This window comes from Genypterus blacodes, unplaced genomic scaffold (genome assembly GCF_046128005.1).
Source record: "Genypterus blacodes isolate CSIRO-AG114 ecotype Tasmania unplaced genomic scaffold, CSIRO-AGI_Gbla_v1 ptg000067l_1, whole genome shotgun sequence".
In the NCBI taxonomy this organism is placed as follows: domain Eukaryota; kingdom Metazoa; phylum Chordata; class Actinopteri; order Ophidiiformes; family Ophidiidae; genus Genypterus; species Genypterus blacodes.
This window is the reverse complement of record NW_027466879.1, coordinates 435,507-449,230: the sequence shown is the minus strand read 5'-3', so window position 1 is coordinate 449,230 and position 13,724 is coordinate 435,507. Positions and strand designations below refer to the sequence as shown.

Below are 13,724 nucleotides of genomic sequence, written 5' to 3'. Positions count from 1 at the left end.
ACACAATCTATTTTTCACAACTTGCTGTTTTGGCAACAAAATGGTAACTAGCAGATTTATCACATTAATCAGCTGCAAAGTAAAAACATGTTGACAACTGTTTTACATTTGTTTGTGTGCAAAGGCACAAAACACAATTGCGCTGTCTGGATACAAACACGGCGAGTGAATCATGTTCCAGACGGATTTCAAGGAAGATTCAAAACCTTTCATAGCAATCAGACAGGGACAAAGCTGGAGAGAGAGAAAGAGAGAGAGAGAGAGAGAGAGAGAGAGAGAGAGAGAGAGAGAGAGAGAGAGAGGGAGAGAGAGAGAGAGAGAGAGAGAGAGAGGGAGAGAGAGAGAGAGAGGGAGAGAGGGAGAGAGAGGGAGAGAGAGAGAGAGATGAGACACGGTGCTCTTGAGCATGTGACCCTTGGTGGTGAGATCCAAGGGGAAGGAAATGTTCAATAGATTTTTGAATATAGAAGATATTTTTATATAAGCAAAGGATTAAATGCATCACAACAAACTGAAGGATCAAACAGACCTTGTACGTTCCTCCTGGCGTGATATAAACAATGAAACAAAGAACTCAAAGTTCAAAGCCTACAGAGTGAAAGAGTGAGAAGTGTTGTGAATCCCATCAACATCAGATTTCGCAGCCTGAGCTTGAGCTTTCTGCCACAGCAAAGGTTTGACTTTGTCTCCCCCGTGATGAAACAATATCTCATAATACACACAGGAAACTGAAATATGAGTCCTGCACCAGTGTGTGGATGCTGGAGGTGTGACCCCGCCCCCACCTCTGGCCCAGGGGCTGAACTCACATGGCTGGACACGGCTCCTTGTTGCAGCTGGCATGTTTATCATCAGGTCGGGTCAAATGTTCACAGAGGTGCTCCTCCACTATACCGGTTGTCCTCTCCACACAGTGAATGATGTGTCTCTGAACACCTGGAGGACCGGGGAGCAGAGGAGAACAGCTGTTCACACACCACCCCAGGCACACACACTCATCACACAGTATGAACTTGTCAATATAAATATTCCACGGCTCATTAACCTGCTTATTGTCAGCGGCTTTCACCTGTTAGACCCCTGAGGAGCGCCTGTTGCTCATTTTACTCCAGTGTGATTATTATAAGACATGTGATTGTGTTGTCATTCAGGTGCTCTCCCCTCCGTCAGCCCAGCATTACTCGTTACCCCTGTTCCTCCCTCTGCCCCTCATGACCCCAACCACTAGTAGTAAAGTAGTGTGTGTGTGTGTTTGTGTGTGTGGGTGTGTGTGTGTGTTAATTCAAATTAAACATGAAATAAAAAAGGTCAATGAAAGGACAGGAACACATGAGAGAGCCCTGAATGATGTTTGTGGCAAGTTTGGAGGGGATTCGAGGAATGGAGCACAGACACACACACACCCACCCACACACAAATACACACACACACACACACAAACACCCTCTCCAATAATAGTAGTGAGTTCCAGACCTGTGTGTGCTTCCTCTTTGTATCTCTCCTGCTCTGTCTGTTCTTAATTGTGTTGTTATTCTATCCAGCTGAACTGTGGTGTCCATTGAGAGACGTCTTCCAAAGTCTAAATGAGGTATCGGACCCTCAGGTCGGTGAAAGCGGCACGTAGAGGTGACAGGTGACTGGCTCTTCTCACCTCCGAGTGGTGCCCAGTAATGAGGTGCGGAGGTGCAGCACGTCTGTCACACACACAGGGGAGCGGCTCGTCTTTGTGTCACTTGTGTACACGACCGGCTAAAAGTGTCGGCGCCCGCAAAATAAAAAACGGACAACCCACAATCCCCTCTGATATGAGCGTAAACTGGCAAAAGTAATTGGCATCCAACAATCTATCATTCATATTTAATAGAAGTGACACAGATTTCCATTTTAATGAGAATGAAAAATGATTAAAAACCCTCAGAAGCGATCATACATAATTGGATTGTGATGATATTTCAAGCTAGGCGTCTTCAGCATTATAATCATCCAGCCTATTTAAAAGGCCCAGTGTTCTCCCTCTGTGCTCTTGGGCATCATTGTCTGCACCGCACTGAAAACAGAGGAGGAGAAATGAAGAAGATCAAGGTGAGGAGCAGCTTGAGGCTCCTGTGACCATGGCTACCAATATGATCAACACGTTTAAGGTCCCTGGAGCCGACGTCCCTGAATGTGGCAGCAACAGGGAGATGGAAGAAGGACCAAGGACAACTTGAAAACAGATACAAGCTGACTTCCAACATCAAGACAGCAGCGTCTGGTGGCATCATCAGTCACGTAATGAGTGACAATAGGCTCAATGGAGGGAGACGCAGAAAGTCTAACTTTTTTGAAAGAGAATTATAAGAAAGCTGCCTGACGCAGTTCGCTACAAAGAATGCTGACAAACAACAACTCTTCAGCGAGAAACAAAACAAAATGAGTAGTTCATGGTGAGTCACACCCGCCTTAGTGTTCACAGAAGACACAAACTTTCAAAGACTGAGGAACATGGAGGAGAGTCTGTCTCTGACACCACCAGGCTGGAACCTGAGCAGGGCACAATGACATCAGAAGGTTACCAAGGCATTCTGGAGCCAAACGTTCTGTCCGGCGTCAGAAAGCCTCAGGTCAGAGCTCCTCCATCATCAGGGGAGACGAGCTGATGCTGATGCTGATGCTGCTGATGCTGCTCTGCGTCACACTTAACTCCCTCCATCTGTGTGTGCTTGTTAGTCGTCCTTGTGCTTTCAATCTGTTTCATATTTTACTTTCACTCAATTCGTCTTTGTCCTCTGTACTGCACGTGTGTGTGTGTGTGTGTGTGTGTGTGTGTGTGTGTGTGTGTGTGTGTGATATGGTTGGCACAGCAAGTGTTAGAAAATGAAAGTAATTTTGCCAAAGAGCCCTTTTTGTGTGTGTATGAGAGAGAGAGAGAGAGAGAGAGAGAGAGAGAGAGAGAGACACACACACACACAAAGCTAACTGTGTGCAGACCTTTATCGTCATCATCCACAACAATGCCACCATCATTAGAGAACAATCTAAACTCGAGGGAGCGCGTCAGCTCCGTCATCACTTTAGAGAACAGCACACTTTCAACAACAGGAGGTTTGATTCAATTCATGTTACAACAACATGTGCAGCAGGAAGAAGATTGAAGAGCCGCCACACATTGATGGGAGGAGTGTGAACCTTTCAAGTCGCCGATAGCTGCATTATTACACAACCTGCCTTCTTTTCAGAATGTATAAGATTTGCAGATTGGGCGCCTTGCTTTTGATTTGTAGTTGTGTTTGTGTGTGTGTGTGTGTGTGTGTGTGTGTGTGTGGGTGGGTGGGTGGGTGGGAGGGTAATCTCTGTTGTCCAGGCATGAAATGAAAGCAATAAAGAACCTAAACCACAGCGCAGGGGAATGTCACATCCAGCCAGAAGTTTCAAAGTGACTTTTTCAGAAACAATGGTGGCTCAACCTTCACTATGAAAACATGAATATAAATATAAAAAGAACTTTGGCAATTTGCAAAGACATGCGTCAAAGAGTGTTTTGCACATGAAAATGTACTTAGAAACGCTCTCTGACTTTTCTTCATGGTGACTGACAGCAGCAGTACGGGCCTGGCAGTAATAATTGTTTCATTGACATTATTTTATTGTTATGCAGGTCGCTGCTGTTGCCAGGGACAATGGTTCAGTCCCACAGAGGCATTTTTAAGGACATTGGTTCACTCACTTGAAGTGGAATCAATCACAGCCTTCCTCACTGTATGCACCATTTGCATAATGGAAGACTTGGCCTGAGCCAGAGCAAAAGCAAAAGCATTTCTTTAAGCAGATATCTATATATGAAATAGCCGTCCCAATTAGAACAGAACTAATCCAGCTCACATAGCAACCATCCACTGTGGTTTTAAGGATGGATGCCAGCTCTTATCCGTCAACGTCAAATCAGTGTTTCACTTTACTGAATGAGCTTTATAGATCAGCCACAGAAGGAAATCAAGGAAAAACACAAAGGAGACGTTGGAGGTCGTCTGAAGGACTCTCAGGTTGCCTTAATATGGATCTATTGCCATGCCTATCAAATACAGCATGTCCAGAGATAAATGAATGATTTGTGAAGCCACTTTAATCCGACCTGAAGTAAACAGTTGCTGGCATCCCTAGTTTTAATGACAGCAGCTCATCACAGACTTTCATTACAGCAAAAGGCTCTCAAGGCTTTAGACTGTGAGGAAGAAGGCACACAGTCCCTCCAACGTCACGGAGAGAGGAAGGTTAGGTTGAAAAATAAAAATGTATCTTATTGAGAGATGTATTTCTATAAGCTTTATTCATATAGCAGCTGATTTGTAGGTTGGTGACATCATCGCCCCTCTGTCTATGTTCTGTACTGCATCCCTTACCTTTTCCACAGGTGACGCTACATTCAGTCCATGAACCGAACTTCCAGAAGAAATGCGAGGCGGGCACGTCACTGTCCTCGGAGACATTGCGGCTGATGGTGTATTCATAGCGCACGCCTGGATTGGTCTCCTGGAAGAGAAGCTGCAGCAGAAAGGAAAGAACATTCAAGAAAGCAAACAATGTCTTTTTCTCTTCCTTCAGGGATGCAGAGCGCCTGCTAACAATCGCTTAAATGTGCTGGTATTCAATCAATTACAGCAGAATGAAAGGGATGACAGGAATTGTCTAAAAGTTGTGATTACTTGATTGTAATTCTTTGTGAGAGAATGAGAACTAATTATACCTCAATTACCAAAGTCATCTACAGCCCTTTATTAAAGGCGTGAGACGTCAAGCACATTACTTCAATAAGCCATTATGAATGTCAAAGACTTTGATTAAATGTGTTTCTGTTCTGTGCTCTCACTGTGCCACATGTCCACATAATGACATATTACAGGAAAATCCACATTCATTCCTGTCTGAATCTTCAGTAAAAGCCTCAGCGAGACTTGAAGGTCATCTGTTACACGGTAAAGAGTGTGACGTTCTCTCCTGTTGCTCCCACCTGAATCCACAGTGGTTCCTTTGTGGGTCCAGGAGAGGTCAGGTTCTCCAGCTGGCCCGTCCTTTCATAGGTGAACACCGTCCCGGCTGCCTTGTAGTCTCCGTTCCATTGGATCGTCCAGCCGCCGTTTAGGAAGTACTTGTTGGGGACGTCACTTCGTAGGGCCAGGAAGTTCCCGGCTGCAGCCACTTCCTCAATCCGGATGCCCCAGGCTCCCTCTGGGATCAGACCAATGTCCACATAACCTGAGGGACATGACATCATGGTATTAGAGATTAGAACATCCAGGCACCCAGACGTTTTAAGATGTATGTTCATGATTCCTTTTGAGCCCCAAACACTTCGATCGTCAACTTTATCAATCAACTCCATAGTGAATGCTGTGTGAGCTCCAGTGGGATCATTATGGGATGGCGACACGTACCAAGTCCTTCACTGTCCTCAAAGCTTCTCCTCACAGTTGCACAGGTGGAGTCATTTCCGTTGCAGATGCCACAGCGATCCAGCTCAGCATTTGAGTCGATCACATAATCACAGCCTAGACTCTGTGGCACACACACACACACACACACACACACGCAAACACAGGATGACACGCATGCATCGCCTTCAATTTGCATTGATTACATGACTTATCACGTCCTGTTTGAGGGATTAACGCTAGATCAAAGTCCAATGTGCTAATCCAAGTGAATCCTTGTCGAGCCTGTAGGACCTCATCACATGTGCATCATTAGTCCTCAATCAACAGACGGCACATCTTTGCATCGCCATGAATTAAGTGCTTTATATGTTGGCTCACACAGAAGTAAACATTCATATTTGGCTTGATGGTTGCCACACTGCTGTGCCTGTCCTGCCTCTATATGCACTCAACTCTGCAGCCAGTATCTGAAATGCTGAAAAGGAGCAGACAGGGACAAATCAATGTGCTGTCTGCTTGATAAAAAAACGCCACATAACCTCAGGAAAGCAGAGCCCAAAGGCAATAATTGTTGTCCACTTAGCATTCCCAACAACATCTAGAGCGCTGACTGCCACTGTGACCCTGAAGGCAGAGGCAGGCTGCCATCTGTGACAGCTGCTGTGTTCTAGCGGCAAGCATACTCATTTCTATAAAGAATGTCAAACCAACACTTGACTGGAGAGAAAACAAGCCGACGGTCGACTTCACATAATGTAACTTAGTTGAAACATACAGAAGTGAGAGATATTGAGATGCACAGAACTGAATGTACTTCTTCTACCTTACAGATGCCGTTGATGCACATATCTTGGCTTTTGCTGCCCTCGTAGCATCGCGTCCCATCAGCTACAGCGTCCAGCATCTTCTCAGAGAAATGCTCCTTCAGGGGACGGCAGTGGAGCTCACAAGGATTGACTGGAAGAGACGTGGAGGACGTTATAATGTAGGATTATCTCTGGAATATAACTTAAATACGCCCCAAACTGTTTGGTTGGGTTGCTCACCTTTGTTGTTGACGGCTACCCACTTGTAGAACTTGCCCTTGTAGGGAACGGTGTTGAAGTGGCTGCACTGGACGTCTCTGAACGTGGGCAGGTCTTGAGGACATGGCGCCGTGTTGCAGATCCTGTACCTCTGCCGCTCCCCCAGGCAGTACTTGCCTCTGTTTTTAGGACTACAGGGACAGACAGACAGACAGACAGACAGACAGACAGACAGACAGACAGAGTAAGTAAAGTGATGCTCCATACTTTTTGAAGTTGAAGAAAAGAGCGGATAATTGAGATGGAATATCTGAATTTTGTGTGGGTTAATCATGAAAAGCTATTTTCCAGATAAATTGCTACATTTCTATCTAAAATGGGATAACGATTGAACTCTTACTGCAGAATAGTAAAGCAGAAATTGGGGAGTAAATGTGAACGACAAGACAACTTTGACTTTTGCTTGGTTGTTGTTATTTTCTAACATGTTTATCTACTTTGTGATTAATTACATTTTGTCTAAAACAATCCCCTCACACATTTATCTGAATGTTAGATAGTCCGTTAGCATATGGAGTTAATAAATCACACAAGCTGGAGAAAATCTATTATTATAGAATAATCTATTATTCTGCCAACAAACAGTTTCATTAGTGAAGACATAAAAAGTAAACAATGAAAACATAGCCATTATCTTTCCAATGAGTGGGGATTCAAACTAATGTGTGTGTGTGTGTGTGTAGGATGTGAGAGAGACTCACACTGGGTTATCACAGTCTCTCTGGGCGTTCTGGAATCCGGCCCCGCACGTCCTGGAGCAAGCAGACCACTGGCTCCACGGTGCCCAGCCGCCGCTCACACTCTCAGGGCGGAATCCCACTGCAACACACTCCCCACTGAAGCACCACTGCAGAGACACACACACACACACACACTCATTAAGTCACACCTTTGATCTGTAAAGCATCTGGACGTAGCGAGCTCTTCCTCTCTACCTGCGGTGCTGTCAGTATCACAAGTTTCCATCAGGTCCCATAGTTTGGAACATTATTAATCTGATCCAGACAGCATGGAGCAGAGATTACTGGTCTTTGTAGTGTGTGTGTGGGGGGCCGGGGCATTTAGCACCCACAGTGTTCTTGTCACATCTCACACATTTCAATCACCCACAGTCACATCAGCATTATCAGCAGCGCCTCTGTCTTTATGTGTGTGATGGCGTAGACCGACCTTGTCCTCACCACAGCTGGTCCCGTCCACCGCTCCGTCCAGCTTTGAGTGGCATGTTGTTCCCACTGTGCACCACAAAGTGCTGCATATATTCTGCAGAGTCGAGGAGGGCGAGAGAGGGGGAGAGAGAGAGAGAGAGAGAGAGAGAGAGAGAGAGAGAGAGAGAGAGAGAGATTTGATATTTGCCTGCTCACACACTAATACTTTTGTATATTTGTAGAAGGCTTTCTGAGTTGACGACACACAGAGCTGCTGTGGTTGTCAAACACACACCGTCGTGTCTCAGTGTCTCAGTGTTTACCCACAACAAATGTTATGGGAGGAAGTGAAAGATTGATTTTAATATCTGAATAGATATACAGTCAGTAGTATATTGGGGAAGAAGAAGAAGAAGAAGAAGAAGAAGAAGAAGAAGAACAAGAAGAAGAAGAAGAAAGAATGACAGTTTAGACTCCACAGTAGAATCTTACTTTGGAGTTTGAATTTAGAATTTGCAGTGGATATTAAATGTAAAACTATCATATCTGTGTATCAAACAACTCCACAGGCAGTTTATTTGTTGTTGCTTTGACAGGAATTGTGGCGCATTGCATCAGGGAAGGACTTTGCCTTTGCCAGGGAAGGACTGTTCTTAGCTATACAGAGCCCTAAATAAAAGTAGGCTTCCTCTCATGCATCTTTCCACTAAGGACCCAGGGACAGAGACTACAGCTGAGAGCAGCAGCTATGGAAGTTAGAGCCGTTATGTAACAGACGTCTCACAGTGAGATCTGAGCCACAAAGAGCTTTTCATTTCAAACACTGGTGAGGTCAGAATGTGTGAATATGATAATGTCATGATTGGGGCCAGAGCCTTGGACTCGGTGGTGAAGGTTTGTTGAACTCATTTAGCATTATTATGATGCACAGGAAGCTGGAATAAGAACACTGAATGATGCACTTTATCACCCACAAAGAACAGAAAACAAGAACGGAAAGAGAAGGTTTCCAGGTTACGTCCACCAGCTCCTTGTCTCTGTGGAAAATAATGAGGTGAGAGAGAGACATAGAGATAGATAGATAGATAGATAGATAGATAGATAGAGAGATAGAGAGATAGAGAGATAGAGAGATAGATAGAGAGAGAGAGAGAGAGAGAGAGAGAGAGCCTCAAACGCTCACATCACAATGCTGCATCATAAACCTGAAAAGTGGCTGAGATGATCCTGCTTCCCTCCCGGCTGGCCTCCTGCTGTGAGGAGCTTCAGCTGCTCTCTCTTGCTTCCTTTGGCTGAATTTCAAGAAAAACCTCACAGAGCCCCAAACCTCAGATCCAGTAGCCTGAAGTTAAGTGTTTAAAAGTTGACTGAGCGACCTCACGAGGTGCTGAACGTGTTCTGTAACACGAAGAGCAAACACCCTGCAGAGAGCTCCAGGTTTGTGCTGATACATAAACAGCTGAGGGGCCGAGGGGTTCATCAGACCGTCTCTGCCTTTGTCATATTAGAATATCGGTACAATCAATCAAGGAGTTCAATCTGTCAGGCTGAAGGTCGGTCGCATTGATGAACCATGACCCAGCAGTAAGCACAGGCAGCATCGGTCAGGTGTGTGAGGAGCTGAGACGCTTCTTTAAACAGCCGCTCACATGGTCAGGAACCATCTCATCTCCTCTCCTCTCATCTCCTCTCCTCCCCTCTCCTGTGATGCTGCTGCAGGGAATTCCACTCACATTTGAAACCCTGTCAGCCACAATCACAGAGCCAAACCCTGCTTCAAGTCAGATAATGAGATTATAAACTAGATTTCATGTTTCTGACTGAGTGGTGGCTGGATTAAAGTGGAAACAGTTTTTCAGACGGCTCTCTTCTAACTTTGCCCGCAGTCTTATTCAATCACTTCCTCTCTCTTCCTGCTGTACTGAGATGTTCCCCTTCCTGTCCTGCTATCCATTATTCATGAGCCATCAGAATATTCACCCAACTTCTTTGATGACTTTAACTTTGTTCTTAGTATTCATATTGATGATTCTAATGACAATGGTGCTAAAGAGCCTCTGTCATGAAACAGTGGGAGTGAATCTGAATCAGTCTGACTCCAGAGGTTTATAAAGAGCTGCATCCTGTCTGTGCTTCTGCTCCGGTGGGCTGCTCTTAATCTACTACATGTGTGCTTACAAAGGTTATTTAACGAGACACGTTTACATACTGAGCACGTGTGTGAGTGTGTGTGTGTGTGTGTGTGGTCTCTCTGTGCATGATTCTGCTGTACATCAACTGCAACACAGCCATGAAACATGTTCATCATGTTAATCATGCGTCTCACACACCTGCGGCGATAATTGCTTCATTACATGACCCCAGCAGGAAGGGTGTGTGTGTGTGTGTGCGTGTGTAAAGGTATGCGTTTGTCTGGGCTGCGCGTTCTCTCTCTTCGTGTTATGTTAGAGAACACAGAGAGGAAAACGTGCATATGAAAACAAACCCCCCCCCCCCACACACACACACACACACACACACACACACACACACACACACACACACATATGTAATCACCTGCTGCCATAGTTTTGACACTTAATGATGTCATGTATGTAATTATTCAAGTCACACCAGCTGGCAGATGAAAGTGAGCACAGCTGTATTCATCTGGAAAGGGCTGCACACACATCACACACACATCACACACACTCCCTGCCAAGGTAGCGCAAGTCAGGTGGTAAAAGCACAAAGATGTGATCATGAAGTGAAGGAGAAGAGGAGTGCAGGCTGTTTTAAGTGATGGTAAAGTGTGAATATGAGCTGAAGCTGGACCTTTATTTAGATGGAAAAGATGGGGCCACTTTGATGAGAACACAGAGGCAGAGAGTCTTACGTCCATGTCGTCTCCACAGAGCAGAGACCCAGACCCGTACTGCAGGCGGCACTGGTGGGCGGCGCTGTACAGAACTCCAGGGAACACCAGGTTTAGGGAGGACTTGTCCTTGGCCGGAACGTCGTCAAGACACCAACCCCAGCCACGACTGTAGAGGAAGAGAAAGGAAGCGCGTGGTGATGAAGAGTCTCTCTTCAAAACATAATTGCTATGAGAGAGATCACAATGTCCTTGTTTAACTCCAGCATTATAATGAGCACAAATGGGATTCTAATTTCCTTGATGATACATTTAATGTTCAACCTCAGTGAAGGCTGAGCAGAGATATTATTGCTCTGTGTTGTATGTTTAATCTGTACTTAATGAAGGTACAATAACACCGAATAAAACTGATTAGGGTTATGATTCATTCCACTTAAGTGTTGTTCATGTGAAGAAGATGAAGATGAACCCGCCTGGAACTACATAATGGTGCAGTCCAACGCTGAGAGTTTTAATAACATGCATACAGTGTACCAGTGTGAGAATGTCTACAGGCTTCTATCATACACACTCACAATGGTCAATAATTCACTGGTGGCTCTGATGTCCAGATGAAAGAGTGGATCTGTCAGAGATGTCGCTAGAGACCGTGAACAGCATAAGATGATAATTGTGAAAGGAATTTCAATGGGGCACATGAAGCTATACGCCCTCATTTATTCACCTCAGTGCACCTGTCAGCGTTGTCTTCCACACGGAGAGAGAAGACTGGTGGTAATGATGTGTAATATCACAAAGAAACCAGTCATAAATCACGGAGACAGCTTTGGAGGCTCCGCAGGGCTGATAGACGGTGGAGAGAAGCTTCAGCGTCCACAGAGACAAGTGAGCAAAGATAAGAGAGGAGCAGATTCGGCTCATTTGGGATTATGTTCAGTGATCAGATGCACTGCTGAACATTCACAGACTGAATTTAAATCCCATAGAACGGTCCTTCAATCTCAAAACTTCCATTTCACCTGAGCAACAAGTGGTTGGACTGTGGGAGGAAACCAAGCGGAGCATCTGGAGAAAACGAAACGTGTCCCAGTATGAACGCAAGCCAAAGGGAACCAGCTGCTTCTCCCATTTCTGCCTGCGCACGTTTCCGTCTCCTTCCCACAGTCGTGCACAAGTGCAGTCGCTGCCTTTCGAGAGTGGGCAGGTCGGCATGGATACAAAACACGGGGCGGTCCGCAGGATGTTAAGCCGATGTGGACATGGAGATACAGCAGTAAACAAGCTGAACACTGAACACAGGCAACTTCATTATTTTTCTTCCTCTTCTTCATTAGTGATTTGAAAAGCAGCGTCTCTGCTCCTCTCTCTCCCTCTCCCTCCATCGCTCCATCACTCCATCTCTCTTTCCCATTAGAAACGGTAAATAAGTCAACATAATTGGCCTCAGAGTTTAACAGAGGAGAGGCTCATCCTCTTTCATTTGGACGGGATTAGAGTTATTATGTGAGGGGAAATTTAGGCCTCGTCCTGAATTGATGTTTACTATTGATGTTCCAGAGAAAGAAGAAAACACAAAGTACACACATCAGGCTATTATCAGTGAAAGCTGGTTTGCAGGATGAGGGGTCAGAGGTCAACGCAGTTACGCATGCAGCCTGCAGACTCCGAATTTGAGTTGAGGTTTGTTGTGTTGACGGTGGGCTCTCCGTGATTTGGTTCTGGCACAGGACGCATTCTGTTCCACAGGACGTATTTCAGCAGAGGGTCTTAAACTGAGAGTACCTACAACAGCCTGAGTGTGCACGGTGGTGCTGCAGCAAGGGTGCAAAATCGTGTCGCAAATAGAGCCCAGTTATCTCCACACTACCATGCCTACTTTCATGTTGTTTTCCCTCATTCGGGGGTCTCTGTATAACATGTATCCCCTTCACAACAACACAGAACAACAAGGAGGACAAAATAACTTAACTGCAATTACATCACTCTGACATTTCAACAACAGCAATTAAAATGTTCTCCATGAGTGCCTCTGGACTGTATGTGGAGGTTGAGTGAGAGACGGAGGCTCTGCTGCAGCTTTCCTGGAAACGCTCAGGCTGTTAAAGCCGGCGTTTACATCAAATCCATCCATCAAGTCACCAACTCTCACAGTAAGAGTCTTCATCGTGTGAAAGTCTTGTTTCCTATGCATTTAACCGCTGAGCAAGGCAGCAGGAACCTCACTTCGAGTGTGTTCGATAGAAGGAGCAGGAGATTGGAAAATAAAATTGGGGTGGCAAAATCCGAAATGGTAGGAAATCAGTAGAGCGCAAATGGTTGCAAATTGAAGAGGGCGAGGATGAGGAGACAAGGAATCCAGGAGAATAACAATTTCTGCTTTTATAACACATGGTCAGAGGTTCCAGCTTTATATGGCTGATTGGTCCCTAAATGCAACACTTTCTTTCTTGGCTCGTGTCCAACCTGCCCACCAGCTTTCATGAGAATCTGTTCCTCTCAGGCACGAGCACAACTCCCAGATCACTTGTTTTGCAGTAAAGTAACACACAGAAATGTTTCCTGCAGCCCTCGAACGCCACGTAAACATAACGGCTACAGAGCAGATGCCTCAAACATCCGAGTGAGTGAAGCTTGAAAGACACCAATGTGCATGAACAATAGAATCTTTGTGCAGCTGTCAGTGATGGAAGCAGAGAGATAAAGGAGAAGCTGACCTTTGAGGCGTGACATTATGTGTGATGTGATGTAAGTAATCGATGCAGCAGCATTAGAGGCTCGTGAATCCACAGCTAAGAGGGAGGCCAGCAGACGAGATGATGAGATGAAGGACATCTCTTCTTCACATGTTCCCTTTCAACGTTTAGCTTGGTGTCATGGAGTGTCAAGTAATCCTCCTCACGGCAACAAGAATCCATTATCTGAGTTCTCTGTGGGAAATGTTACGCAACGCCTCCCACTGACAGAATCTGAATTGGAAACAAAATGGAAAAAACAAAACAATACTAGCGCTCACCACCAGGGGAACCACAGCCTCACATGTCCATCACGTCTTATGTTCTCAGGTGTGAGGACCTTTGGAGACAGAGCCGTCACCTTTCCATTGAATCCATTAGCAGCAGCAGCAGCAAACACAGTGGCTGTCTCGTGTCTTTCCTGCTCCGTCAGCAACAAGCAGCTCTAATTGTCTATCGAGTTCAGTCACCTCAGACACGACATGTGACAT

The 13,724-nt window shown here is 45.4% G+C and overlaps 1 protein-coding gene across 1 annotated transcript in view; it reads right to left on the bottom strand.

Moving 5' to 3' along the window:
• adamts7 (a disintegrin-like and metallopeptidase (reprolysin type) with thrombospondin type 1 motif, 7) overlaps nucleotides 1-13,724 on the bottom strand; it is a 51,008-nt gene that overhangs the window by 18,436 nt on the left and 18,848 nt on the right. The window contains exons 9-17 of the mRNA XM_076155757.1: nucleotides 10,520-10,667; nucleotides 7,667-7,759; nucleotides 7,198-7,343; nucleotides 6,458-6,627; nucleotides 6,235-6,368; nucleotides 5,412-5,532; nucleotides 4,988-5,232; nucleotides 4,380-4,521; nucleotides 810-936 (exon numbers count right to left, since the gene is read on the bottom strand). Of these exons, the coding sequence (XP_076011872.1) occupies nucleotides 810-936; nucleotides 4,380-4,521; nucleotides 4,988-5,232; nucleotides 5,412-5,532; nucleotides 6,235-6,368; nucleotides 6,458-6,627; nucleotides 7,198-7,343; nucleotides 7,667-7,759; nucleotides 10,520-10,667 (1,326 nt within the window). The remainder of the gene's footprint in view (nucleotides 1-809; nucleotides 937-4,379; nucleotides 4,522-4,987; nucleotides 5,233-5,411; nucleotides 5,533-6,234; nucleotides 6,369-6,457; nucleotides 6,628-7,197; nucleotides 7,344-7,666; nucleotides 7,760-10,519; nucleotides 10,668-13,724) is intronic.